Genomic DNA, 27670 nt, shown 5'->3' with positions numbered 1-27670 from the left:
CAGTTTCCCTGATATTCCTCTCACTTGACTTGAGGTAGAGGGAAGCACCCTACTTCACTCCAGCATGTATATGGTTGATGGAATGGCTGCCCAGCACACTGACAATGCCCCCAAGGCAATCCTCCATCAAATCGACAACTCCTCTCTCACCCGGGTGGCCAGGTAAGGGTCATGACAATGACTCTGGGCATCTTCTTCATGAGAGCTGCTTGGGTGGTCAAGCATCTCACTTTGGCATGTGGCAGTGGTTGTCACCCTACACCTAGGAGCCTCAGCTGATGCGGGACGAGTTCCCTTTCGTCAGTCTTGCACATTAACGATGTTTTTTAATGCCTGGAGTGCAGTTTTCATCATCATATCTTCCTACACATAGTGTTGGTTGTTTTCTTTTTTAACTCAACAAACACTTTATCCAAAATTATGCCCTATACTCGCCAGTACAGCAACTATGTTCTTTGCCTTGCTGAAATAGAGTTTAATCATCACCACCATAGTCGACATTTCTTTTATTCTTACTAAACCAAGTTCTGTGTCGTATGTATGCAGAAAAATCCAACTGAGGATTTTATTTCCTAGGAGAGCAATATGGTTACCAGTGGGTAAGTAAGTTGCCCAGTGGCACACAGGAAGCAAGTGGCAAAGCCAATATAGGTCTATTCAACTTCACAGCCAAAGCATCTGACCACAAGCCTCTGCTACATGAGTGGGGAGGTCTATGACAAAGGATAACGGAGAGCATAAGGTGCAGAGTCAGGAGAGTTTCAACGCTTCCTTATCCTAACTGAAAACACCTTGGAGAAGCTAGTTAACTTTAGCCTATTACTTTCTATAAAATGAGAATACTAATAACTGCCTAAATTAGACATTTGTTGCATTACTCAGTTTCCATCTCCCTTCCCGTTCTCAGCAGTGTGGCCTATATAACACTAACCCCACCCCCACCTCCAGATGGGCCCTTGGTGGTTTAGAGGACAATGTGCATATGCCATTCTCCCAGCCACTTACTGGTCCAGGGAAAGGCTAGGTTTGTTTGGCTGTTTTTAGTCCGTCACAAATCCCAACTGATAGACTACACCATAACACTGTTTTGAGGATTAAATGAGATGAAACATGTAAAGCACTTAGCTTAATGCCTGGCAAAAATAAACTTTTATTTACTAACTATTTGACAGGAATGTGGAACGTGGATTGGACTAGACTATGTTAGATTGAGGCGATTATTTAGGAAGCTAATAATAAAGACACATGAAATGAGAATCAAAAGAGGTGACAATGCCAGGAAACACTGCTAACTGAAATCTTGAGCAATTTTCAAACCTGAGAGACTAAAACAATACGAGAGAGAGCGTGCACAGGAAATGGAAGAGGGGCGGGCGGGGGGGCGGGCAGAGGATCTGACATGGGCTCTGCAAAGCGGGCTCTGTGTTAACAGCAGAAAGCCTGATGCAGGGCTTGAACTCACAAACCATGAGATCATGAGCCAAAGTTGGACTCTTAACTGACTGAGCCATCCAGGCGCCCTTATTTGTTTGTTTTTTTAAGTTTATTTACTTATTTTGAGAGAGAGAGAGAAAGAGAGCAGGGGAGGGGCAGAGGGAGAGAGAGAATCCCAAGCAGGCTCCGTGCTGTCAGCACAGAGACCCACATAGGACTCTCACAGACCATGAGATCATGACCTCAGCCAACACCAAGAGTCAGATGCTTGACTGACTGAGCCACCCAGGTGCTCCTGAATAAGCTGAGTTTAAAGAAGGAATAGGATATTCAGAGAGAAATGGTTTGGGGAGCTTTAGACAGAGGTTGGGGTTAGATAGTGGGTAGCTAGCAAGCTGGTTCTGGGCTAGCTAGAGCGAGGCACAGCCCTGATTTGCAGTGTGCACCCCTCTCTGTGGCATGCATGCTCCCCTCACAGCTGACTTCATGCCACCAATGTGAGGACACTGATCACAGAGACAGGAGGAGATGTGCCCAACTGGCTCTCATGGGCCAGGATGGCTTCAGCCACCCTTAGTTAGAAATAAAGCTTTCTGCCCAGACTGGCTAAAAACTGGGAGTGAATGAAATCATTCAAGAAAGGAGATACTAAAAAAGAAAATTCAGAGGCACCTGAGTGGCTCAGTCGGTTAAGCGTCCGACTTCAGCTCAGGTCATGATCTCACAGTTCATGAGCTTGAGCCCCACAGTGGGCTCTGTGCTGACAGCTCTGAGCCTGGAGCCTGCTTTGGATTCTGTGTCTCCCTCTCTCTCTCTGTCCCTCCCCACCTCATCCTCTGTCTCCCTCTCAAAAATAAATAAACATTAAAAAAAAATTTTTTTAAGAAAAAAAAAAGAAAATTCACCTACAAAAAGGGTACGAAAAGAAAGGAGTTTCAGTAAAGAATAAAAGAACAAATGGGCAGAAAACCAGGGGAGTCAGGACAGTGTCCCAGCCAAATGAAGAAACAGCCTCAAAACGAAAGGCCAGCAGGTAGCATCTGAGGCCAGGGCGGTGAAGGCTGACAAAAGGTCTGGTGTGTGACTTTTCAGACTTGCAAGTGCATGGTTTTGGAAAACAGTAGGGGCTCAGGGGTCCTCCTGTAACCTTTTGTACATAATATTTCTGCATATACATCATTTAATTCTTCATATCTTTCTTAATAGAGTTATTAAAGTAATTTTGAAATATTTCAATATCTGAAGAATGTTTGGAATATTTCAGCTCATGGACACTCACAGGTGTTGCTCCCGTCTGCCTTTAGGAAAAAATAAATTCATCAGTTACAGTTTAGAAAAAGATGAGTAGGTTTGATACTTTATGGCAAAGGAGATTGTGTACCAAAACAATCATATTAGATCATCTCAGTCTTTCCTATGCCTGGAGTTCATGTACACACTCAACCCTTGGATTCAAAACCTCAGGGATCGGGGGCGCCTGGGTGGCGCAGTCGGTTAAGCGTCCGACTTCAGCCAGGTCACGATCTCGCGGTCCGTGAGTTCGAGCCCCGCGTCAGGCTCTGGGCTGATGGCTCGGAGCCTGGAGCCTATTTCCGATTCTGTGTCTCCCTCTCTCTCTGCCCCTCCCCCGTTCATGCTCTGTCTCTCTCTGTCCAAAAATAAATAAAAAACGTTGAAAAACCTCAGGGATCGGAGCGCTGCCCCAGAAAGGAAACAGCAAACGTAACAGAACGAAGTATTTACGCATATCTGAAAAACTCTGACAGCTCTAAAAAAATAAAATTCTTTCATTGAAGTATTGCTCAAATGGACAATAAGTATTTGGGGGAGTATTTTCGGCAGTGCTATAAAAACTAGCAAAAACAACTTAAAAAATAAATCTCTCTGAGCCTCCAGTAAAGGAAGTGACTCATCGTACTCTATGGAATCTACAGAGATGAACCGATGTTCAGGGGAGGCACAGCAAATGCTCATTTCACACACTCCAGTGTAACCACACACGCCCAGTCGGTACAAGACAAGAGACTGAGAAAGAGAACGATCTGAACTGCATGGGAACCTTTCCAGACTCTGAGCGTGTGCCCCTTCAGGGAGCATGAAGGGTGCAGCTCTTTCAAGGGGCCCACCAGGCTGAGTGGAAATTCAGTTTCAAAGGATAGGGTTCGAGGGGTATAAAAACAGCTCCTAAACACAAGCCACCTTCTCTGGCACTCAATCTAAGACAGGAGTCTGCTCCAATACTGAAGGAAAACCAGCTGGGTCAAACTCGGTGTTAAGTCCTATTGCCTTCCTGGGGTTTTTCGAGAGTAATTTTAGCTAAACTCAAAATCACCTGCAGGAATTGACTTTAGTACCTAACTCCCTTTAAAAAGCAACCCTACTGTGGAGGAAATTCCTATTAAACACTGTGTTTTTTCCAACCACTTTACTGAGCAACCGTGGGCTTATTACTTAATCCATCTGGGCCCTCAGTTTCTCATTTGTAAAATGAGGCCAGCAGAGTAAATGATCATTAATTTCCTTTTTAAATCTAAAACCTCCGTGCCTCTAAGTTTTAAAATAAACTTCAACAGATGGATCATATATTTAATGATTCCAGATGATGAAAAATACACTTCACTACCAGCTTTCGATTTCCTTAAATAAGTAATAGTTTCCCTACATTTGAGTGAAATTTATGTAAAATGAGGAATTCTGGAGGTCCCACAATAGCAGCACATAACACAAACATGATAACTCTAGCTGGAGAGACTTTTACAACTAATAATAATTAATTTGTAAAAGTAATTGTATTATTGGGGCACCTGGGTGGCTCAGTCGGTTGAGCGTCTGACTCTTCATTTCGGCTCAGGTCATGATCTCATGGCTCCTGGGATCGAGCCCTGCCTCGGACCCTGAGCTGACAGCATGAAGCCTACTTGGGATTCTTTTTCACGCTTTCTCTGTCTGCCCCTCCCTGCCCCTCCTCACTCACTCTCTCTCTCTCTCTCAAAATAGATAAACATAAAAAATTTTTGAGTAATTTTATTTGTTTCATAGCTCTCCATTCAGGCAAATAAATCATATGATGAACTAGAAAACTCTAAACTACCTGACAGATGCTGACCTATAACCTTGCTCAAATCAGCAGTTACACTGGGGCATGTGCATACACAGTTCACCTTGTTTATCTCCTTGAAATAGCTCAGGAATGACAGGGTTTGGTAGCTAAGTGAACAGAAAAAAAAAAAAAAATGGCTGTCACAGAGCTCAAAACTTTAATTTAATGTCCTCCAGATGTTCACTGAATTCTTACGGCTTTCCTTTTTGCATGGAATGCTTCACCCTATCAAAAATATGCCACAGACTTACACTTTAAAAAATCTATCTATTTGGACACTTTAAAAAGGTATACAAATATTTAAAATCCTATCATTAACTTAATGCAAATTCTCAGTTGGAAATTTCAAGGTTTTTTTTACTCTTACAGTAATATATTTGTGTCCAATATTATAGGTTAGTGCTATAATTACAGTCCCCAAAACTATTGTACATATTTTTATGGAGTAAAAAGATGATCGATCATTCTTTGATCCATCAACAATTTTATACCAGCACTTGGTCACAGATGTCTAGTAATTATGGTGTGAATATAAAGGTAGTACATTTTAGAATGGCAAACAGATATTCTTCATGCCAAACTACCCACAACTTTCAGATAAACCCTTATCACTGCTTAGAACAGCAGATGCATATTTTTGGAAACAAGACAATAAGGACAAAAAAGAATGAGGGTATAAAGCAGTAAGCACACTGAATTCAGGGAATAAATTCATTTCTATTTAAACACATAGCTCTTTCCATATTGAAGAGAGAATCCATAGGTACAGAAACAGGAAGCAAAAGGCCAATATATTATGTGATGATTGAAAAAAAAACAACTGGAATGACAGCTCCTTAACTATGATCTTAAATACAGATATTTTAAAACTTATTTCAGATGCCTGGTATATAATAAACTCCTAATATTGTTGAACAAATAAATGAGTGAATGAATACCAAAAATAATCTGAATAAAATTATGAGGAGAAAACTATATAAATGGAATAAATCTCCAGTAAAAAAGTACTCACTTTTCTGTCATGACTGCCCTAGCCTAAAACCTACTCTTCAGTGAAATTCAGTAATCTGCATGAATAAGGCAGCACAGACAGCTGGGTGAGGTGCTCAGGATACAACGTGCACAGGACACAGTGAAGGAGTTAAGAGTGCAACTGAAGGGACAGACATGGAAAAAGGCAAATTACAACACACAGTAACTGGCACTGAAACACTGATATGAAAAAGTTCCTAAGGAAGCAGCAAAACAGACCAACTGCCTGCCTTAGTTCTGGGGGTACATCATGGAGTGGGTGACTTCTGAATCTTATCTAAAAGGATACACAGGGGCACCTGGCTGGCTTAGTTGGTTAAGCATCCAACTCTTGATTTCACCTCAGGTCATGATCTCACAGTTCATGAGATCAAGCCCTATATCAGGCTCTGAGCCAGCAGCGTGGAGCCTACTTGGGATTCTCTCTCTCCCTCTCCCTCTCTCTCTGCCCCTCCCCCGCTTGCACATGCTCATTCTCTCTCTCTCTCTCTCTCTCTCTCTCTCTCTCACACACACACACACACACACACACAAAACAAACATTTAAAAAATAAAAGAAATTCTTTAAAAGAAAATTTAAAAAAGGATTCACATAAGTCAGCCAGGCAAAAAAGGGATAGGACAGGAGGTGCAATCCTCAAGTTAAGCTGACATAAACCCTTCATGAGAAAGAGACGTACATATGAAATTCTCACCCCCCAGAATGATGTTTTCTCATGTAAGTACCAAAAAAAAAAATCCTATTTGATGATAAGTATAAATATCACCATCTTAGTGAGGCACCTTCTATACCTTCCCGGTCCCTGAACCCATCTCAGGCATTAAACCATGCTCTCGTGGCCTCTGTAATATTGTCCCGAACACGCAGAACCATTCCTCTTCCTCACCCCACCAAAACGCGAGCTGATTCATGTTTGTATCCCAGTGCCTAGTGGCAGACAAATAGAAGACTCTCCACAAAGCCTGTGGGTGGGGTGGCGGCTACCTCCTACAAAGCAACTACCTTTGGGTGTGCTTCACAGATGTCATCTTGTTTCACCTTCCCTGCAAATGTATACGGTTGATATTATTCCCATTTTTACATAAGAGACTGAGGCTCAGAATGGTGAAATAACTCCCAAACACCAGCTAAACAGCTGAGCCAGAACTTGAATCCAGACCCATCCCACACCCCCACTCCAAAACCATCCTTTTTGCCACTCTACTACTGCTGGACTCTACCCAGTTCAAGCTCTAGATATAATTACGGAGTTAGTGTTGTTCTTCTAATGATTTTATGAACTACAGTAAATTGAGAAAAATGTGATCAATTAACTGCTAAATTTTTATGTAGGAAAAGAAAATTCAGGCTTTCTCAATGAACATGCATATACTGGGAGTTTTGCAATTCATATTTTAAATTAAAAAACACACACACAAAACAGGACTTAGAGGAAGGATTCTCTCATGTCACCATTGAATCCAACTTATGACACTCTGGTCCCTACCACTTAGACTGAAAATCTGAGATGCTCTTCACAGTTCCTCTGCTGTCCATATGAAGTACATACATTTGTAAAGAAAGCCTATATTTACTCAAAAATCCAACAGTAATGTCAGCCAGACCGTGGGAAACAACTGTCAGAAATTAATACAATGACTTTGATAGTTATCACAGCTCTATTCTAACTCAAAGACTGCCAGTATAAGACTGGTCTAAAATAATGATAAAGGTGCCTGGGTGGCTCAGTCGGTTAGGTGTCCAACTGTTGGGTTCGGCTCAGGTCATGATCTCATCGTTTTGTGAATTCAAGCCCCGCATTGTACTCTGTGCTGTGGTGTGGAGCCTGCTTGGGATTCTCTCTCTCTCTCCCTCTCTCTCTGCCCCTCCCCCACCCATGCTGTCTCTGTCTCTCTGAAAAGTAAACTTTAAAGGAATAAATAAATAAAATAAAAATAAAGATAAAGATAAAAATAAATGGTGCAGGGGTGCCCGGGTGGCTCGGTCAGTTGAGCGTCCAACTTCAGCTCAGGTCATGATCTCACAGTTCGTGGGTTTGAGCCCTGCATGAGGCTCTGGACTGACAGCTCAGAGCCTGGAACCTGCTTCAGATTCTGTGTCTCCCTCTCTCTGCCTTCCCCTGCTCGTGCTCTATCTCTCTCTCAAAAATAAATGAACATTAAAAAAAATTTTAATTAAAAAAATAATAAATGTGCAAAATGAATGAGAGAACACATAACAGGGAAAACCCACTGGAGAAAATGACAAGAAGAGTTCAGGTATACCTGGTACCTTTTATCATTATCTACATTAACAATAAAAAAAAGAAAGGAATATTCTTTGGTTTGGCACATCAACAAGAATTTGAAGTTAAATTTGAAACTTCTGTTTGCTTCCACTTATCTTAGAATGCAACTTTTGCTGTGTGTGCATGTGTGTTTTGTAAGAAAATCAAACCTCATGAATTCCAGTGCTGCTGATTCAGATCAGTCTCTTGTTTTAATCCTTATTGTCTACTTAATAAATTGTTGTTTTAAGCCACTAAGTTTTCTGGTGGCTTTTTATCAAGAATAAAAAGCTTGGGGCGCCTGGGTGGCGCAGTCGGTTAAGCGTCCGACTTCAGCCAGGTCACGATCTCGCGGTCCGTGAGTTCGAGCCCCGCGTCAGGCTCTGGGCCGATGGCTCGGAGCCTGGAGCCTGTTTCCGATTCTGTGTCTCCCTCTCTCTCTGCCCCTCCCCCGTTCATGCTCTGTCTCTCTCTGTCCCAAAAATAAATAAAAAACGTTGAAAAAAAAAATTTAAAAAAAAAAAAAAAAAAAAAGAATAAAAAACTGGAACAATCCCTGTCTATAAAAAACCCACAACAATAATAACAATGACTAATATGGGAAAAGGGGTTTAAAACAAGCTGGAATTTCTTTTTTCTTTTTTTCTTTTTTTCTTTTTTTTTTTTTTAGAGAGAGAGAGAGCAGGGGAGGGGCAGAGGGAGAGGGAGAGAGAGACTTTTAAACAGGCTCCACACCCAGCATGAAGCCCAATGTGGGGCTCGACTTCACAACCGTGGATCATGACCTGAGCTGAAATCAAGAGCTGGACTCTCAGGGGCGCCTGGGTGGCTCAGTCGGTTGAGCATCTGACTTCGGCTCAGGTCATGATCACACAGTTTGTGGGTTTGAGCCCCGACATTGGGCTCTGTGCTGACAGCTTGGGGCCTGGAGCCTGCTTCAGATCTGTATCCCCCTTTTTCTACCCCTCCCCCGCTTGTGCACGCACACACTCTCTCTCTCTCCCCCAAAAATAAAATAAATGCTAAAAAAACAAAGAGTTGGACACTTAACCAAGCCACCCAGGCACCCCAAAACAGGCTAGAATTAAATGTTGCCAATAGTAAAAGAAAAGATGGAGAAGGAAGTGATTGCAATGAGTATGTTCTAAGATCCTTGTACAGCTTGAGAGATGTGTGAAGACACGGATTCATTTTAACCTTTAACTCAATAATACATGACAAAAATTCTAAGGATAACTAACTGCTAACAGACTAGACCTAGAATGTTTAACTTCCAAGCAAATAAAATGAGGAAAAATGTGGAAGATGGGGAGTAAATAAAACTCATCATTTCAATGGAAGGCACAAAAACAGGTTGAAAAAAATAACTACCAAAAAGCATGTAACACAGAAAATATAGTTAAGACATGGAAATACATCCAAATATACCAAAAAATAATAGCAAATGTTAAAACACTAAATGCACCAATTTTAAAAGATGGTCACTCAGATCGGATTAAAAATCATAAAACCATAGATGATTCACAGCAGATATATCTGAGGCATCCCAAAGAATGGCTCAAAGGAAATCAGTGGCAAAAGACACATCACGCAAAAACTAACCAAAGGGAGCTGATGTAGCAATTGATAACAGACTTTAAGAGAGATATCTGGATAAAAAGATGACATTATAAATGTATTTTCTTATTGATGTGCCCATTAGTCCTTAGAAAAGCATGAAAAGACAATTCCAACAAACATTATAAAAATAGTATGTGTGGGAAGCAATTATTTTGTGAGTTTGTAATGGGTTTTATCAGAACGAAGAATTTCTAAACCTCATGCCAACGCCATCTTAACTCCATCACAAAATACAATCATCTCGCATTTACTAATTATGGCACCTATATAAGTATCCTTTAAGGAAAAGTGACACAAGTTACATGAGGGGGGAAAAAACACCTCAGATAACTTTCCTAGAATAACCAGATAAAAAATAAAAACCGCCTCACCATCTCAGTACGTAGACAGAAGAATGCCTATTTCAAGTATGGCTTTCTTCCAGTACGTTAGGGAATAAAATATACTAAAACTTCTTTGGATACACTGAGCCATCCATCTTTTTAAAGCCTGCCTACTATCCAGGGAACTCTTCCATAACCAGTTTAAATACATGGAATTCTCTGCAAACCAAATCTCTAACATGCATATTCTAAGAAAGATCTGTGATGGTCTGCGATGCCAATGCAATGCTGTGAATTCAGATTCTAACTATTGTACATCCATAGTTCAGGTACTGTCCTTGGTCCTGCTCTGGGTGTGCTTCTCATTCAGTCTCCTGAACACTTTATAAAGTATATACCAGAGTATGACACTTCTTAAATCCCCAGCATCTATTCTTCCAGACCATGCAAGAATAGATGTCTTAGGCTTTGAAACAGACTAGAGGACCAGACACATTGTTAGCAAGACACATCTACCATGGCAGAGACACTGACTGCTCACTACATGGCCAAGGGCTTCTCCCCATTTCCCAGTCTCTATGCAGTTAGGCAGATCATGGGGTTACTGCTGAATGTGGACCCTGAGCTGAAATGAAATATGTCACCTTGGGGCCAAGCATGTAAGAGCTGGTATGGGGGTCTCCAGTGCTCTCTTCCCTGAACACTTGCCTGGAGAGGCCTCCTGTTACAAATGGTGTCATGACAAGATGGCAGAACCTTTAATAATCCAATATGGCAGAAGTCAAGAGGATGCTGAGCCTGCATGCCTTAATGACAGTACAAAGTAAACCCCCTGCCAATCCATGCTGGACACATAGCATTAGCAAGAAATCATCTTTTGTTCTGTTAAGTCACTGAGAATTCAGGGTTAGCTCATTTGCACAGCATAATCTGACTGAGGCTGACTAGTACAACTAGGTAACAAAAAGTAATTTAGAGTTAAGTTGTTCCAAAAACCACTTCATGTTCAAAGCTCTTAGTTTCTAAAAGCATTTTCTAAAATGCAAACACATGACCTGAAACAACTTTTCTTTGGCAGCAATCAAGCCAAAATACCAAAGAGCTTAAGAACAGTCACTCTTCGCTATATTGGATAGCTATTCTGGAAACTAAATACTTCATACATAAATTCTTTGTTCCATTTGATTGAATTTTGGATTAAACTGCAGCTTTCCCATCACCTTTAAAAGCATGTTGGTTTAGAACTTACGTGATGCTCACATTAAAATCCTGTATTATTTGGTATTGAAAATTTAAATGTTTTATGTAATTTCTAGAACTCTGATTCAAAGGACTGGGTTTTGGTTTTTGTAAGCAGAAGAGGCCTGGTATGTCACTTTAATCCAGAAATCTCTTCTTGTGGATTCAACCAGTGGATAAGTTTGCAGTGCAGCTTCGGACCACCAGGAAAATGATTAACAGTAGCTAAAAGGATGATAGTTTGCAATTAGCAGGACCTTACAAAAAGCCCAGGCACCTTGCTGAGCACTTGACATAGTATCTTATTTCTTACCATACTGGTACTTTTCCTTTTTCTTTTCTTTTTCTTTTTCTTTCTTTTTTTTTTTTTTTTTTTTTTTTTTTTTTTTTTTTTTTTTACAGATGAGGACAGGAGGTTGAAAAATATTACATATTTCACTCAAGCTAGTAAATGTATTTGAATTTACTAGTCTGTCTGATTGCAGAGACTGTGTTCTTAACCACTGATAACCCCAGAGTTTCTCAAAGTATGCTCTGGGTGATAATCTTGGTGGTGCACAGACAAAAGTTTTTTTGTTTTTTTTTTAACAGTTAAATGTATGTTGGAAAGAAATATAACTAACACAGAAAACCTGTCCCAGACCTTACTACTTAAAACAAAGTCAGGGTAGATAACCAGTTTTTTGTTTGTTTGCTTGTGTGTTTGTTTGTCTTAATCAGATGGTTTAAAGAAAAATATTAATAGTACAGGGGGTAATCCAATGTGGCAAAACTCAAGAAGGTGCTGAGTAAATAACTAAAGGGTGGAAAACACTGGATTCCATTTTGCAACACAAGGAGGGAAAATGAAGACTGAGACACAAGACATTTAAGTTCCAGCCTTGACAGCTCCCAACTAGCTGTATGGCTCACCGTTCTAAACCTTAGTTTTTTATCTATAAAATACCAGTTTAAATTCTGGGATCTTAAAGGTCTAAAATACATACTCTAACTGCCTTGGTTAACTATTACAATCCTACTTTTTTTTTTACCATCCAAATGCAAAGAAATATGAAAAATATCATAATACATAAGCCATAATACTTTTTAAGGTAGAGTAAAATACATTTGTTGTGCCACTCACTCACCTTTGAAGATATAATCGGCATGCAGACACTGAGGGTGGTCCAGAGAAATGCTGGCAAACTATTTGTTCCTGGTCTATGGCAAGACAAGCTTGAGCCAGAATATGAAATACCTACATCAATAAGCCCATTATTTCATTTAATTTTTTTTATTAGTGACATTTTCTCAATGAAGGATGCAGGGCATTGATTTACATTCTAGAGACAACTTCTTATCTCGTCACAGATAAATTGCAGACTCGCACTTTGAGAAGCATTGGTGCACAGCACACTCTATACTTCTAATTTTCATAAGGAGCATTTTCCTACCTCTGTTTAGGGACTTCAACTTGCCTGAAAATGAGAAACAGCAAAGTAAGCCTTTTGAAGTGTTTTCCTTTTGAACAGCCAGAAATAAAAGCACAAGACCAAAGGTCAAGGGGAATTAGATAGTGAACCTGAAACGAATTTAATATGCTCTGTCTCCTCTTTAAACAGTGATCATTTGATTTTTCATGGAAAGCTGTTTGTGTTGGGTATCCTAAGTGTTTTTGCATGTTTAAGCATTTGGCTCTTTTTATTTAGACAGCTTGGAAGGAAGCAATGAGTGGCAGTGTTAATCTTGTCAGAGGTCACTTCTAATTATGGAGACCAAAATAAATTATAAATCCAGCGATTTTTGAAAACCATTTACAAGCTAATTGTTGTAATTTGGAGATTCAGGGCTATAGCTACATTGCAATCGTCTGTGAAAATCTCAGGGTGCATGTGAGACTTTCTGGAGAGAGAAAATATAATTAGCACCTGTTTTAAGAATTGTGTTCACACCCCAAATTTCCCCAAATGGCGCTTTGATATTTTCAACTTGTTTTCTTTGTATTCCCAATAGGACCTATAAAGTGCCTCAAACGCCTGGAGAACAATTTATTTTTCTGACCCAGGAGTATATATTTTCTCTCCAGATTAGCTAAAAGTCATCTGGACTGAGTTGTACAATGCGAAACCTTATTAACAATTAGCCAAACACAAACAACACTCACACTCCTAGAGAGTAAGAAAATGTAAGCCAAGAGAAACACAATCAAAGTGCAGGGTGTGCCAGTAAACCACACCTCACCGGCCAGACGTTCCACCCAAATCCTTTCCCTTTGGGATTGATTTCTATAGAGACCATCTCTCTGTTCCGCAAATAAAACTAGGCGTTGCTAGGAAACAGCCTGGCTTCTCAGGATCCAGCTAACGAGGGGTGGCTGCTTCCTACCAAGAGCTACAGGAGTCTGAATCTCTACCTGACACATGTGCTATTGTTAGGAACCCTAGATTCCCCATGCACCTATGTCAGAGCCTGAGAGAGAGTATTTTTCTGTTTAGCCGTAACAGCCTTAAATTGGTGACGTCATTTGTACGCTGAAATTCTTTTCCCCATCCTGGCCTTGCATTTCCTCTTTTCTTTCAGCTTCTCCAAATGCATCCCCTCACCACTTTCACCTAACAATGCCCAAGAAAACGGTTTGGTATATATTCAGGTTACTTAGTTTACTCATTTCATAGATTCTTTCCCTCACACGATTGGTCCTATTAAACTTTTGAAAATTTCCACATGGCTTGGAGTTACTACTTTCAAAAACTTGGTATCAGATTTTTGTTGCTTTTATAAAACACAACCTGGTAGTCTTTAACTCTGGTGAAACGGAGTGTGCTGGGCACACTCCCGGGAGTAGTAACTACTGCAGTGGCCCACACACGCTTTCTCCTGCCCTCGCAAACCACTGATGTCCCTCCTTTTCCCCTCTGCATGTCAATACCACCTAGCAGCTCAGCACTAACAACGGATACAGGAAAGCTTCACAATAATGACTTAAGCAAAGAGGGGAAGATTTTTTTCACATGAAGCAAGAACTCTGTAGTGACAGTCCAAGCTCATCCTAACTTTCTGCTCTGTCATTCTTGGCTTTTACTCTTGACTGATGTCTTACGGTGGATACACGGGTGCACCAATTCAAGATCTCAAGGCCTTTCGGCAGATTCCCAGGTACAAGAGAAGGGGAAGTTTAATGACTCTACAGGAAGCTCTGGCTTTTCACCAGAAAAGGAAGCTCCCCCAAAGACTTTCCTTTACATCTCACTGGCCAGGCCTGGCTCACCGCCCACTCCTATGCTAGTCACTGGTTGGATTGCCATATAAGTTTAAGACTTTCCTGAATCTGGGGAGGGCCTACCTGCTCTAGATGAATGGCTTGCTGCCTAACCCTCACCCTGTAAGGAAGAAGGATCTGGAAACAGCTGTCAGTTAAAAATGACAATGCTGCCACCTATCCCTCTCCACACGGGATGGCAAAGTCCCCACAGAAGTGAGGCTGCCTCCAGTCTAGAGGTCAGAATAGCCCATCTGAGCCTCAGGAGAAATGGCTATCTCTGCTTAAGGCCAGGTCTCTGTTCAGTCATTCTGAGGTCTCAGGGAAGTCAGGCTTTTCTTCTAAACACAGTCATGGCCCTTCAACTACAGAAATGAGCCATACTTAATGTCTTAGATGCTGGGACCTGGGCCTTTCAGAGTCATTGGTTGCAGAAGACCTGTTGAGACCAACAACATGCCCAAGCACACCAAGTTCTACATAAGTGCTATTTTTACTTGCAAATGTTAGTCTCCGTGTGCATCCCAGTCACTCGAGAGGCCTGAGGGCTCCAGTGCTTGCCCTCTCTTCCCTGCCACGGACCTAAAACTATTAGAAGACATACTAAGAGAACTAACAAACATACGGGACTTCCACTACCATTTATTAATGGGAAAATAAAATGAAACCGCTTACTCCCTACTGTCAATCAAAAGCACGGGGAAAACTTCTGCTTCAGGGCATAGGCCAATAATTAGTTCCAGACTGGCCTTCCCAGTGTAACCAACTGTAAAACTGTGAGGCAGTGGTTTGCAGACATTGCACAGCAGGTGGCTGAAGACAAAAATCCCAGAGACAAGAAAAACTCAGGAGGTGACTCTACGACCACCCAGATCTCCGCCAGGTGACGACTTCCCAAGTGCAGCGCAGGGAGCTGGAGTCCTGGGAAGTTCTGACAAGCCGAGGATGCAGAGATCAACAGGCAGGGCACAGGAAAGGAAAGAGCTATGGAGGGGTGGAGGCCAGAAGTGCACATCGGGATGCCCCCCAGGCCTTTGGCTAATGTCTGCTCTGCGCATGTGCAGGGAAACACTACCAAGGCCTTCCAGAGAGCAGCTGCTACAGGGCTGACAGTGTGTTGAAGTTCCGTGAGGTCCAGCAGTGCTGGAGAACACGGGAGTTATGACCCAGCCGAAGAAAAAGAACACCTGATCATCATTCCAGGCATCTAGCTAAGACATCAGAAATGCTGCTTTGGAAGAAGTACTAGGCCTGACAAAGCCCTAACAAAATCCACAGGGGAGACCAAACTTAGAGGCTGAATCCCATATCCCATCAAGTTAGAAGTGCTGGGGAACCACACTGGGCTTTCCACAGATCCATCCTAACAAGGTGGAAAATCATACCTAGAAAGTGCAAAGAAATAAATCTGCCTACTGGATAAAAATTAACATTAAAGTAAAAATTGTTGGGGTGCCTGAGCGACTCAGTCAGTTAAGTGCCTGATTCCTGATTTCAGCTCAGGTCAAGATCTCACAGTTGTGAGATGGAGCCCCAGGTCAGACTCCACACTGAGTATGCTTAAGATTCTCTCTCTCTCTCCCTCTGCCCCTCTCCCCGCTTCACTCTCACTTTCTCCCTCTCTCTCTTTCTCAAAAATAAATGAATGAACGAATAGATGAATAATAAAAATTGTTCCACAGAATTCAGAATTTCGACAACTTAGAACTCTCAACAGCCAGTGTAAAATCAATAACTGCTAGATGTGCAAACAAACAAGAAAATGGGATCCACGGTCAAGAGAATTACAGACGACAAAAACTGCCCCTTAGGGGGCCCAGACACTGGATTTAGCAGAGAATTTAAAGCAGCTACATTCAATTCAATTCAATTCAATTCAAATAACTGAAGGAAAATATGGTCTGAATGAGTTAACATACTCATTAGAAATCTAATAAGATCAAGGGAATCTCATAAGAAAAATAAAATCTATAAAAAGGGAAAGAAATGCAAATTCTATAAGTGAAAAGTCAAATGAGTAAAATTTTTAAATCCATTGGATGGGATTGACAACAGAATGAAAATGCAAAAATAAAGTTACTGAACTTGAAGATAGGTACATATAAAAAAATCATATTAAGGAAAAAATAAAACAGTTTTGTGAAATCCAAAATGGTGAAGTTATATCAAAATCAAAAGAATTACTTCTAAAGTCACATCAAAACTATAACTTTTTCAGTGAATATACAGCAGATATAAAAATATAATTTTTAAAATCCTCCCTTCCTAATTTTGAATATATATTTTAAACACACTTGGGTAAAAATGCTGAACTCTGAAGACTTTTCCCTTTGTTTTGTTGTCATAAGAGGAAAATATAAAAATTCCTGAATTTTGTTTTTTTGCCATTTTAGATTTGTTATCCAGCATGATTAATAAGGAGTTGCATTAGCAATACAAATCAATTTATTTTAGTCAAATACAATTCTTTGTTGCTGAGAAACACCAATTTTAGTGGGCTTAACGTTTTAATAAAATCTTTGAAAGGATGTTACTTTGCCTTAAATCGGAATTTGTCAATAGTGGCGCTAATAGAGAACTGTTGTGGGAGGCTGTTCTGTACTACGCTCCAAGATGTGTAGAAGCATCTCTGGTCTCCCATTCCCTACCCAACTGTGCCAACCAAAAACGTCTCCAAACATCACCAAATGTCCTGTAGGGGGTAAAATCACCCCTGATTGAGGAGCACTGCCATAAATGATTTGGTCTTTTATTTCCCCCTAATTTATTCATTAAAAAACAACAACAAAATGCTTGGCTTATAATCTGCAGTGAAAGCAACAATGTCTTTCTATTAAAATACTTGATGTTGGGGCGCCTGGGTGGCTCAGTCGGTTAGGCGTCCGACTTCAGCTCAGGTCACGATCTCGCGGTCCGTGAGTTCGAGCCCCGCGTCGGGCTCTGTGCTGATAGCTCAGAGCCTGGAGCCTGCTTCCGATTCTGTGTCTCCCCCTCTCTCTGCCCCTCCCCTGTTCATGCTCTGTCTCTCTCTGTCCCAAAAATAAATAAACGTTAAAAAAAAAAAAAATTTTTTAAATACTTGATGTTAAATTTTGAAAAGAATTCCCTTCATTGAGTGAAAAAGTTCCCCAACTTTAAGGATTTTGTTTGTTTGTTGGTTTGTTTCTTTGTTTTAGAGAGAGCACCTGTGCATCAGGAAGAAGGGCAGAGGGAGAGAGGAAAAAAAAACAAAACCTTAAGCAGACTCCATGCTCAGGACAGAGTCTGACATGGGACTCAATCCCAGGGATCATGACCTCAGCTGAAATCAACAGTTGGATGATAATCCAGGCGTCCCATTATCACATTTAATTTAGATTTTCTTTAAGCCTGGTTGATAGGTTTTGATTTTTGCTTTCAACAAAACAAATTTTATATTTTCTGGCATGTGCCATTCATCATTCGCTCACCTAGGAATAACAGGTACAAATTAGCTAAATACAGCTGGGACATTTTTATTAAAACAAACAGCAACCTATTTCTAAGTCATTTATTAAGAGAATATGACATGTTCTTCACCTAACTGATCAAGCACACATCAGGAATTTTGATATAAAAAGACACCACAGACTGCAGGTTGTTCTTCATGGAATTCAATCTTTAGAAACTACAGAACATTTTCTCACATCAGTTATCTAAACCTAGACTTCTTTTCAGTCAGTTCAAAAATATAGGTAAAAGCTAATATCCGCCTCCTCCCCAAAATGGGACTACTGATCAAGGGCAATGTGAATTTTTCTTTCTTTAAAAGAAAACACTGTAAAATCTTCAGGTTCTGGCATTTAATCAGGGTAGAAATGTAACCACAAATTCATATCAGCAAAGGTATTTATCATTTTTTACTCTAATTTTTCTGGGGAAAAAATTCCCAGAATTTGCTGAGTTTATTTGTATGTGGGTGATTTTTTTTTCCAGGAAAAAATACAAACTAGGATACTGTCAGAGTAAAAACATATGCTCTACGTCACATGCAAGTCCATCTTATGTCACTCACCTATGTGATAAAGTCCAATCCAATCACTGGGGTCCACCTCCTCTTTAATGTCCCAGAAGATAATGAGGTTTTGGGCTTGCCCCAGCGTGTACTCGTACATGCTGGCAGTCAAGCTGGAGCGGCTCTCAGAGGTCACCAGGTCTGTGTCGCTGTTTGCCCTCTGTAGGGTCATGTTCTCTGGCATGGAGCTCTGGGCGGCGAGGCTCTGAAGGTTCTCTGGGCTCAATGTGTACCGCATCTGGGGATTTCGACGCCGCACAAAAAGCAGGTGCTCCCGGGCTGAGCTGGCCATCCTGAGGTTAGCTTCCTACAAAGCTGCAAGAGACAGACAAGCACAAAGCATTAGTGCTACAATGCGAAGGAATTAGGTTTAAGCCTCCCAGACGTAAAGCCCTAAAGAGTGTTTATGAAAGCCCGCCCATGCAATAATCTTCTGCTGTCAAAATAAAACCTATTATTCTACTTGTCGACTGATGATGTCAGAAACAACTTCTATAGTCTGAGGTCACATGATGGCAAAGGCCATCACGCACCTGTGGCCCTTGATTTCACAGGGCACAGCTTCCCCCTGGCAATTAAGGACAAGCAGATTTCCCTACCAGTCCTTTTAGGTTTATCCTCTCCCAGACACCCCACCTTCAGGAATGGTCCTCTTTTCTTTCACCCCCACCCCATATACTTATTTCTTGTGGAAATTAAATTTTAAAATAGCAAGACAGAAAACTGTGACACGTGCTAAACACAGTTGAAATCTACCACTGAGCACAGGTTAACCTGCTCAATTTCCTTCTCACAGGAATGTAACCCATCAGTGTTTATCAGGAACTTGCTCAAATGTCACCTCCTCTCTTAAATAGGATGGCCATCGTATTTAAGACCGCAACACCCCATCTCTTCCCCATCTCTCCTCTCTCGCTGTATTTTTCTCCATAGCAATTACCATAACCTGATGCGCCACACAGTACCATGTACTTATTTATTTGGTTATTGCATACTTCTCCCAACAAGAATGCAAGCTTGGGGAAATGACAGTCTCCTCAATAAGCGGTGCTGGGCAAACTGGACAGCCACACACAAAAGAATGAAGCTGGACCCTGATCTTACACAGTAGACAAAAACCAACTCAAAACAGATTAAGGATTTGAAAATAAACCCTGAAGGCATAAAACTCCTAGAAGAAAACATAGGGAGTAAGCATCTTGACATCAGTCTTGGCAATAATTTTTCTTGGATCTGACACCAAAAGCAAAGGCAACCAAAGCAAAAATAAACAACTGGGACTATATCAAACTAAAAAGTCTCTGAACAGCGAAAGAAACCAGGTCTGTTGAAGCTACACAGTCTTTAAAAGCAGGAACAGTGTCTCAGTGGTGCTTATGTACGGCAAGGGAGGAGCTGACATGGAGAAAGGATGGAGGTTATCTGTATATTTCTTTAACAAACATTCACACAGTACTTATTCTTTCAAGTGATTCACAAACACATAGGTTATTTGTAAGACTTGTGTTTATAAATCAATAGCTGCACATGCTTGAACTTCACCCTGCCTCAATTATTAAATGGAGATGACTTTAAAGTACCATGAAAGATTGCTGTAAGGATTAGAAAAATCCTAAGTGTTAGAGAAAGACAAAAATCGTATGACTTCACTCATATGAGGACTTTAAGAGACAAAACAGATGAACATAAGGGAAGGGAAACAAAAATAATATAAAAACAGGGAGGGGGACAAAACAGAAAAGACTCATAAATATGGAGAACAAACTGAGGGTTACTAGAGGGGTTGTGGGAGGGGGGATGGGCTAAATGGGTAAGGGGCATGAAGGAATCTACTCCTGAAATCATTGTTTCACTATATACTAATTTGGATGTAAATTTTAAAAAAATAAAATTTAAAAAAAAAAAAGAAAAGAAAAATCTTAAGTGAGGGGGCCTGGGTGGCTCAGTCGGTTGAGAACCCGACTTCAGCTCAGGTCATGATTGCACAGTTCACAGGCATGAACCCCGCAATGGGCTGTGTGCTGACAGTTCAGAGCCTGGAGCCTGCTTCAGATTATATGTCTCCCTTTCTCTCTGCTCCTCACCTGCTCATGCTCTGCCTCTCAAAAATAAATAAGCATTAAAAAATATTTTTAAGAAAAATCATACATGAAAGTGTTCAGTAAAAAGCAACTACTGTTATTTTTAGTAACAATATAATTACTGAATTAATTAATGCACGATTTACTTTGGAGTAGCTCCAAGGGTTGGGAGACAGTTAAGAGAAATCAAATGCTGAAGACTACCTTTTTACACAGGAAAAATTACTCTAAGTTCCGCCTCATGTTAGATGACCCCATGGAGAAAATAGTCCATTCTTCCCCTGCCTCCCTATTCAACATGGCTCCTGGCTCCCAGAAGCCAGAAATCAGTTACATATGGATACACAGCCCTTTGAGTTATAGCTTTTAACTCAACCACGTCTCTTAAATAATTGTTTCTACATTTAAAAAAATAATAACTCCAATTTCCAAACAATCCACTTAGGAAAGAACTTTGAGAGCCCCGCACCCACAAGCCAGGAACTGAGAGGTGAGATTAGAAGAACCTCAGGCACAGAACAGAAAACAAGTCAGCTGGAACCTAAGAGTGATAAGCAGGAGTCATTGCAGGGTCTCAAGCACAAGAGTCAAAACATTATATATAAGTATGAGAAACTTAATCTGAGAGCCTCTGCAGGGCTGGTTGTAAAAGGAGGGTAACAGAGGAGGTAAACCAGTCAGAAGCTGATTAAGTGAGGAATCCAGCACTGAGTGCTGAAAAATGGATTTTAGTAACACAGAAGGGAAATATATCAATTGGGAATATTTCAAAGAGCGAGCCCAAAGACGTGGCAACAGAATGAATACAGGGGATCAAAGTGGGGAAAAATCAGGACTAAATTCTGGATTTTCAGTCCAAGCAGCAATAAAATCCCAGAAACATTGATGGGGCTAAGAAAATCAATACGATCTTCGGTGAGTTGGAAGTAAATGCAATATACCCAAGTCACTATGTCCCAAAGACTCTTGTGAAGGTGGGTCAAGTTGCTGGTTATTATGAAGCCAGGGATAAAAATAAATATTCAAATGCAAGTTTCTGCTTAATAATAGCCTTATTGTTTGTTAATTAAAATCAACTAAAATCATCTCTAAAAGCCTTACTAGTCCAGGGTTTAAAAATCTCATTCAGGGGCGCCTGCGTGGCTCAGTCAGTTGAGTGGCCAACTTCGGCTCAGGTCATGATCTCGCGGTCCGTGGGTTCGAGCCCCGCGTCGGGCTCTGTGCTGACAGCTCAGAGCCTGGAGCCTGTTTCGGATTCTGTGTCTCCCTCTCTCTGACCCTCCCCCATTCATGCTCTGTCTCTCTCTGTCTCAAAAATAAATAAATAAATAAATAAACGTTAAGAAAATTTTTTTTTAAATAAAAAAGCCTCAGTCAGATATTTTACTTTACATAACTTAGATCAATGGAAAAGAAAAAAAATTAGAATAGGGAATGCCTGGGGGGCTAAGTCGGTTGAGGATCCAACTCTTGATTCGGCTCAGGTCATGATCCCAGGGTCGTGGGATCAAGCCCTGCATTGGGCTCACATGGAGCTTGCTTAAGATTCTCTCCCTCTCTCTCTGCCCCTCCCCCACTCACACACAAGTGAGTGCACTCTCTCTCTAAAATAAAATAAAATGAAATAAAATAAAATAAAATGCTCAGATTACGATGAGGGACAATAGTCCAAGCCTGTATTGGAAAATTTCATTTCTCCCCTATAGGAAAAGAAAAGTATATTTTAGAGTTCATGTTTCAACAGTAAATAAGATCAAACATCATGCAAAAATTCTCAAGGCTGCATGAAAATGAAAAACAACAAACCACTCTAAATATTATAGATACAATTTTCCTTTATAACTACCTTATTCAAACCACTATTCCCACATGGGCAAATTAGCTACTGAAATGACAGCAAATGGCTACTTTATATTTTTTCCTACTGAAATCTAAGAAGTCTTGACTTGCTTCTTGGTTTCATACCTAAGCCTTATGCAATAAGAAAGACAAATTTTCTTCAGATAAGTATCCATGCTGTTCTGAAAAGCTTTACAGATAAAGCCAATGGAAGGGAAACTGATTAGTACCCACCATACTTATTACACAGAAAGCTGGTCCTTGGAAGCTCCTTAGACAATCCCTCCCTTGAGGAGCGATGCTGCAGCTCTAGGTCCCATTCCCAAAGGACACAATGTAATATGATGAAGCACTCCTTAAACCCCACCCCCTTCGATTTACGATGAGGTCTGCACTATGCTGCTCTCTCGGATAACGGGCATCTGCTTAAACAACAGCTAAAAACAAAATCACTTTTCTTCCAGAGGTCAACAGAGATGTAATTACCAAGCAAATTGCAAAACACCTTAGTATATGACTTCATGTCCAAAAGCAGCAGATTTTGTGCAGAAGACAGAGACAGTAGCAGACGACAAATACATTAAGCAAGCATCTTTATTTAAAATATTTTTGCTCAAGAAACTGGAGGTGAATGTCAATTTACTGAATTTCACCTGAAGGGTAAGTACTGACAACATTCCATGTCAAACTAGAAATGCACCCTAGGATTTTAACTTCCTAGACTGTATACTGATAAACAAAGCTATAACAACATTGTTTAACCATTCAAATTCCAAAAAAACAAAAACAAAAACACATAAACACACACACACACACACACACACACACACCTACTCAACTATACCATGCTTTAAACTCCGTGTGTGTTTTACTATATAAATGAGGGAAACAAAGGGCGAAAGATGTCAAGAGACACTAAAGAAAATATAATTAGCCTGCAATAAGCGGAGATGTGAGAAACCTAGGAAGAGAAATCAGCCACCCATCAGACCTGCCAGGCCAGTTGACACAGAAAATGAAGAAAGTCATCACCAAATTCCCAACTACAGATCTCTCCCAGTGGATTTCCACCATACCTCCTGCTAAAAGAAAGCAATCATAGTCATCACTCAGTGTTTATCCTACATAATCATAACCCCAATACTCAGCTTACTCAGCAAGAATGTTCTAGTAAGGTGATTAATACCAGAAAATCCCTGCTACAACACTTGTCAGTAAGTGCTCCCAGGACTCCAGGGCATTTGACAGAGAGCCTCAGCTGACTCAAGCTGCCTGCCTCTCACTTCCTCTTCTCAGGGGGAGAAGTATCAGAAAATGCAATTTACCCTCCAGGCTCCTGCTCTTTAGAAAAAGCCTGTCCTTCTCACAGTTTCACCAAATAATATGTTAGGATCCACAACATAAAAATAGTCCACATGTCAGTCTGGAAAAGGAATGTACACAAATGGGAAGAAATCATTTTAAGTTCCAAAACCTTTTAATTTTTAAAATTTTTTAATGTTTATTTATTTTTGAGAGAGAGTGTGAGTGGGAGAGGGGCAGAGAGAGAGGGAGACACAGAATCTCAAGCAGGCTCCAGGCTCTGAGTTGTCAGCACAGAGCCTGACGCGGGGCTCGAACTCACGGACCGTGAGATAATGACCTGGGCCGAAGTCGAACGCTTAACCAACCAAGCCACCCAGACGCCCCCCAAAAAGCTATTAATCTTAAAGACTGAGTCCAACAGTGCATTCAAGATGTTGTTTTAACCTTCAATTGCTGAATATACGAGATAAATAAGAGAAAATCATTACGATTTGGTTTAACTCTTTGGAGTTCCTTAAATTCAATAAGGTTTTTAATTCAACTACTAAATTTTCCTTTGTAGGTGTGAATAGATAATTCCCAAAAGGAAAAAGTTAAATAATTGATAATTACATATCAAAAAACAAATATTTTAAATATGAGATGTAATTTTTTATCCATTAAAATGTCCAGTTTGAAAACTAACATAGGGGCGCCTAGGTGACTCAGTCGGTTAAGCATCCGACTTCGGCTCAGGTCACGATTGCACGGTTCGTGAGTTTCAGCTCTGCATTGGGTTCTGTACTGACAGCTCAGAGCCTGGAGCCTGCTTCAGATTCTGTGTCTCCTACTCTCTGACCCTCCCCTGTTCATGCTCTGTCTCTGTCTGTCTGTCTGCCTGTCTGTCTGTCTATCTCAAAAATAAATAAATCTTTTAAAAAATTATTTTTAAAAAAGAAAACTAACAGTACTCAGACGTGCAGGTGCAGTGAGACGCTGTGCAGCTGAGAAGGCAGTCTCACAAAGCTTGCTGGCACCCTGGGAGAACGAAAGGCATCCAGACCAAAAGTGAAGGCAGCTTCCTCAGAAAAAGGGGAATGGTTGTAACTAGAAGAAGAGGAAACGAATGCTGGACAAAAATAAAGGAGAAAGAAAAATGAAAGTAACAAAATATGAGCACCCAAATGACAGACCCTTACATATGTAACGAGAGAAGAATATAGGATCGGATAGCAAGTATGGGAAGAAGAAAGGCAACAACTTTACTCATGTACCTCAAAAGTTGATTGTAGATTGTAACGAGTCCCTTACTGGAATGGTATTCAATTGGCATGGATATCAATTTTTTTATTTTTTTTTAAGTTTATTTATTTAGAGAGAGAGAGCACACACGCAAGAGCACACAGCACCAGTGGGTAAGGGCAGAGAGAGAGGGTGGGAGAAAATCCCAAGCAGGCTCCACACTGCCCAACATGGGGCTCGATCTCACGAACTGTGAGATCATGACCTGAGGCGAAACCAAGAGTCAGACGCTTAACTGTCTGAGCCACCCAGGCGCCCCTGATTTTTGAAAACACTAATCTATATTTTTAAAATTCTATTAAATTAAGACGAATAAAACTTCAAGAGTCGTTTTCTTTATTTTTTTTTAACTTTTTTTTATTTTTGAGACAGAGAGAGACAGAGCATGAACAGGGGAGTAGCAGAGAGAGAGGGAGACACAGAATCTGAAACAGGCTCCAGGCTCTGAGCTGTCAGCACAGAGCCTGACGCGGGGCTTGAACTCACAGACCATGAGATCATGGCTTGAGCCGAAGTCGGACGCTTAACCGACCAAGCCACCCAGGCACCCCTCAAGAGTCATTTTCAAACATTATGCCAAATTAGAAAAAATGGGAATCAAAACTTCATGTATTTTCAATGCCTTTTTAAAATGCCAACCTATTTTTTAGTAAATACACATGAAGTTGTACGGTCTAAATATTTTTTTAAAAAAAAGAAAAAAGCCTTTGCTTGTATATCAAGCACTTTTGGTGGTTTGCTTATCTGTTGACAAATATCGATGGTTTGAGTGCAGGAAGTGGAATCAATTCATTTTAAAGTCATCTCTTTTGAAAGATATTAAACTTCTACTCCCTGAACATCCCTAGGGCGAAAGATGTCTTTTTTTTTTCGCATGGAATACACCCCAAAACATCATCTTTAGCTGAAGCTGCAGATAATTACCAATTGTTGGTAAGTGGAATTCAGATATTAAACATTCTGCATCACTTTGTGGTGGCTGGAACACATTTTCGTGGGAAAGTTTTCCTTGCAATGCAAACCGCAAAACATAAGCTTCTAGTTACTGATTGTCCAAAGCTGCTAGAAAAGACAATCGACTGTATTCCATAAAACACCCAGAGGTCATAACTAGAAACACTAGTAATGGCTGCAGGTACCCTGCACTCCACAGAGCACATTTTTTAAGCCTTAATGCTTCTCTCTTTCCATTCCCACCAGCACAGCAGGAGTAAGCCAAGTTCGTGTCAGATCCTATCCAGACAGTCACTTCTCAGCAGGCCTCTCTGACTCTGGTGTTTTCTGCCACCCTGCAGCACTCCTTCAATGACAGCACTCCTGATCAAGGAACATAATTACAGGTCCAGGACAGAAGCAAACAAAGGGGCAGGGGTGGGACCAAGTCTGCGCAGGGAGAGCAGGGCAGGCCTCTCACAGGGAGTGACGTTTAGGCTGATAAAGCTGAAACCTGAAGGGTGGATTTCTTTATACTTCCTCTTTTTTTTTCTAATATATTGTCAAATTGGCTAACACACAGTGTGTAAAGTGTGCTCTTGGTTTTTGGGGTGGATTCCGGTGGTTCATCGCTTACGTACCACACCCAGTGCGCATCCCAACAAGTGCCCTCCTCAATACCCATCACCCGTTTTGCCCTGTCCCCCACACCCCCCATCCACCCTCAGTTTGTTCTCTGTATTTGTCTCTTACGGTTTGCCTCCCTCCCTCTCTGTGTGTAACTATTTTTTTTCCCCTTCCCTTCCCTCATGGTCTTCTGTTTCTTTATACTTCCCTAAATAAATGCATGAAAAAGTCGCATACAGACTTTCTCCCTGAGAACTCATCTATTCTGCTAAGCATGAAATCGCTCAGCATTCTTGGCAGTGTCCACGCCATTCTCTCCACCTACTGCACCCACCCACGTTCAAGGCCTGGAGACCACCCTTCTTGAAGAAAACCCAGCCAGAAGGCAACTCTCCTACTATTGAATCCCAGGGGCCTTTTTTTTCTTTTAGAGGGAGCATGAACAGGGTAGAGGAGCAGAGGGAGAGACAGAATCTTAAGCAGCCTTCACACTCAGTGCACAGCCGGATGCAGGGCTCTATCCCCCAACCCCGGGAGATCATGACCTGAGCAGAAACCAAGAGTCAGATGCTCAACCGACTGAGCCACCCAGGCGCCCCTCCCACAGCCTCTTTACATTCCTATCCTCTGTACCTCACAACGCCTCAGAATCTGAGCATGAAGAGTCAGGTCTTCCTCTGCCAGACTATAAACTCTCCGAGGACAATTTCTATTTCTCTTGCATGTTATATCCTCAGCAAAATAGTAAGTGTTCAGTAAATGTTTTTCAAATAAATGAGTGGATGTAGTTAACTGCCACTAATGAGGAAAGAAGAATTTGAAAGGACCAAATCAACAGTAGGAGCACACGTGGACTTTTCTTTAGAATTTAGCCAGGCATTCAAAAAAGGATTTATTAAGTCAAGTGCCTACTCTATGCTGAAAAGTACAAGATAAGGTCCTTGCTATCCAATGGAAAGAAATAAAAACCAATCAACCTACATGAAAGAAATAGAGAACAACTCCTTTCTATATTATAAGGTGTAAGTGCAGAAGTCAGTAAGAATTCACTGCAGAGAATAGTCAGCAGGGACTGCAGTGTTTAAGAAAAGCCTAATGAGAAAAATTGAGCTGAGCTTTGAAAGATATGAACAGGCCATGGAAATGTGGAGTGAATTCTAAGTCAAAGAAAGAATCCAATTCAAAAATGGGAAGATAGGAATTAGCTTTCAGTGGCTTCAGTCTGATCCAAACCACTATCATCTGTCCTCTGAATAAATAATCATCTCCTCTGGGCACCTGGATGGCTCAGTCGGTTGAGCATCCGACTCTTGATTTT

At 40.9% G+C, this 27670-nt stretch overlaps 1 protein-coding gene across 5 annotated transcripts in view; it reads right to left on the bottom strand.

Annotated features, from left to right (window-relative positions):
* Positions 1–27670, bottom strand: part of HECW2 (HECT, C2 and WW domain containing E3 ubiquitin protein ligase 2) — a 376253-nt gene that overhangs the window by 222015 nt on the left and 126568 nt on the right. For all 5 annotated transcript variants that reach the window (XM_058710579.1, XM_058710563.1, XM_058710589.1 and 2 more), the window contains exon 2: positions 18287–18601. In XM_058710579.1, the coding sequence (XP_058566562.1) occupies positions 18287–18578 (292 nt within the window). In that variant the 5' untranslated portion in view covers positions 18579–18601. The remainder of the gene's footprint in view (positions 1–18286; positions 18602–27670) is intronic.

Source organism: Neofelis nebulosa, chromosome 2, assembly GCF_028018385.1.
Source record: "Neofelis nebulosa isolate mNeoNeb1 chromosome 2, mNeoNeb1.pri, whole genome shotgun sequence".
Classification (NCBI taxonomy): Eukaryota; Metazoa; Chordata; class Mammalia; order Carnivora; family Felidae; genus Neofelis; species Neofelis nebulosa.
This window is presented reverse-complemented; position numbering and strand designations above follow the sequence as displayed.